Source organism: Penaeus japonicus, unplaced genomic scaffold (assembly GCF_977035675.1).
Source record: "Penaeus japonicus unplaced genomic scaffold, GWHDUDI00000001_assembly GWHDUDI00000022, whole genome shotgun sequence".
In the NCBI taxonomy this organism is placed as follows: domain Eukaryota; kingdom Metazoa; phylum Arthropoda; class Malacostraca; order Decapoda; family Penaeidae; genus Penaeus; species Penaeus japonicus.
The window spans coordinates 20341298-20343797 of NW_028234424.1; the positions used below are offsets into that span (position 1 = coordinate 20341298).

Genomic DNA, 2500 nt, shown 5'->3' on the forward strand with positions numbered 1-2500 from the left:
AACACATGTGTGTATGTATATATAATATATATATATATATATATATATATATATATATATATATATATATATATATATATATATATATATGATTGGTTTCGTTGCATTCAAAAGTGTTTATTCTTTTTTCAACAGTTTCTTAGACAACTTTAGACAGGAGTATATCAAAGTAATATTCTTAGTCTATTACTTTCCAAATATATATGTATATATATATATATATATATATATATATATATATATATATTCATTTATTTATTTATTTACGTGATCACTGATGGACTCGCTCGACAGAGAGAGCCACCAATCAGATCATTGTAACTTCATACCTTCATCATTGTAGCTAATCGATAACTTTTTAAAATATATACAATGTGTGGTTAGGAAATACCTGTATCAGTTATGTGAGGACGGTTACTAAAGAAACCTTATTGTGAGGAACGCCAACTTTAATGACGTTCCATATTGATACATGTCAATATGGAGCTTCTTCACTCTTCGGATGTCCACTTTCCAAGTTTGTTAAACACTACTTACAATTGAACTGTTGACATTAAACAATAATTTAGTTTATGGCAAAGGTAGTGGGCGTAATTTAAAAAAGAATATCTAAATGCTTTTGGACTGAAGACTAAATGTATACCGTTGTTTACACCTAAGATATTTACACTAGTAGTGTGAAATTGCTTGATCCCCTTAATATTATAGGTAACACTCATCTTACTTCTATTTACATGTTTATTTATTCAAGTTGCATACTTATTAGATACATGGAACGTGGCAACATCTTACAATTAAATTGTTCATTATAGGCTAACGAATGGAGCAGACTCGGATGGATGTCATGGTAAATATTAACACACTATATATTTTATGTCATGGCAGAACAATTGTGTGATAAAAGATAGCGAAATATAGGACAAAGAAAAGTCTAATGCTACCATGATAGCAAGAGAAAATCACTCGTAACAATACGAATGGGGATATAAAGCCAAAATCGCAATATCCTCCGGACAATTTGTTAGCGCAAATGTTTCGGTCCTGCAGGTCCCGGATTGAGACTCTTTCCAGTTAAAAGGTCTTCTCGTGTTTGTTGGTCCAGGGATGTTTTTTTTTTTTTTCGTGGAGATGACGTCCCCATCTTGATGTCAAAAATCACTCAGGTCAGCAAAAGACCAGATCAGCAACATGTTACCGTGTTAGAAGTGATTGAAATTGTTAGTTTTGATTGTATTAGTTTCAATGATAATTTGATTCGCTGACTCTTTATTCACATGTAACATATAACAATGGCAACGAATGAAATAAAGATTGCATGATGACAATACAATAAAACATGTAAAGGTATATTGTTTTCAATTTCCTCACGTTTTACCTAGCGTTAATGCACTAGTAAGTTTAATAATCACTTAATGTTAAACAATAATAATATCCATGTCATCTCTTTGTGACTGCGAAGCTGAGACACTATGCTTTAGAATTACAATGATTCGATGGTAATACTGTTATATTAAGTGTACTTACTAATTATTCAAGTGTATTCCTAGAATACTAATAAACAAATATTTATCTCTACAGTCTCTTTTCTGCGATTACTTTCCATTTCCCTTTGATTGGTTAAAGTAGAATCGAATCATCTATAACAACCGCGGACAGTTCAGAGGAGGACATGATGGAGTCGATAAAAAAATAAATTGGTAGCTAATAGGAATGAATAACGCAGATGAATGCTTAGCTTTGCCACTGTTTGCATGCCGTGCCATCTTCTTGTAAAAAAACTCTATTGGATCTTGTATGTGTATTTTTAAAAACTGGCTGGTATGTTCAGTAGAAAATGGATAATTTAATCCATGAATACGTGATACTGACATTGAATAGTCAGTGACTCAGAGCGTGATTCACCGCGGCGTGCACTCGGCATCACGGATTTCATGACGTCACGGGTTAATATGTGGAAGCTAAATTATGCGAATGCTGAAGAGGAGGAAGCATAAGAAAATATATATTTATTAAAAAATGAATTAGTTCTATCTCAAGAAATTTGTAAGCTACTTTACACCAAATTTAGGATATGAATAAAATTTTATACTGCTGGGTGAGAGAACAGCATTAAGTCATGAAGTTAAAACCACAATATAATTTTAATTATCAGAACAAGTTAAAACCGTCTCACTACCACTCCAGTTTTTATTTTTTTTTCTTTAAAGTCCCTCTTCTACTCCGATTCGAACGCGAAAGTGCAGACATGGCGACCGAAACGGAAAGCTTAGACATCCTGGAAGACCGAGTGAAGAGGCTCGAAGAGAAGATATTCGGCCCTCTACCCAAAGATGCAGAATATCCAGAGGTAAGGGAGTTGCAGGGGCAAAGTTGACAGAGTTTAATATGGGGAGAGTCTGTATAGAAGTGGGAAAACGAGAGGAAGGGATTCGTGAGGTGTCGGGTCCACCCATGGTAAACAAAGCCAGTCGATCAAGGGCGAATAGGTATTATTGGATTA

The 2500-nt window shown here is 33.8% G+C and overlaps 1 protein-coding gene across 1 annotated transcript in view; it reads left to right on the forward strand.

Moving 5' to 3' along the window:
- The first annotated feature begins 2191 nt into the window (after positions 1-2191).
- Positions 2192-2500, forward strand: part of DCTN3-p24 (Dynactin 3, p24 subunit) — a 10709-nt gene continuing 10400 nt past the window's right edge. The window contains exon 1 of the mRNA XM_043034297.2: positions 2192-2347. Coding sequence (XP_042890231.1) covers positions 2246-2347 — 102 coding nt within the window. The 5' untranslated portion in view covers positions 2192-2245. The remainder of the gene's footprint in view (positions 2348-2500) is intronic.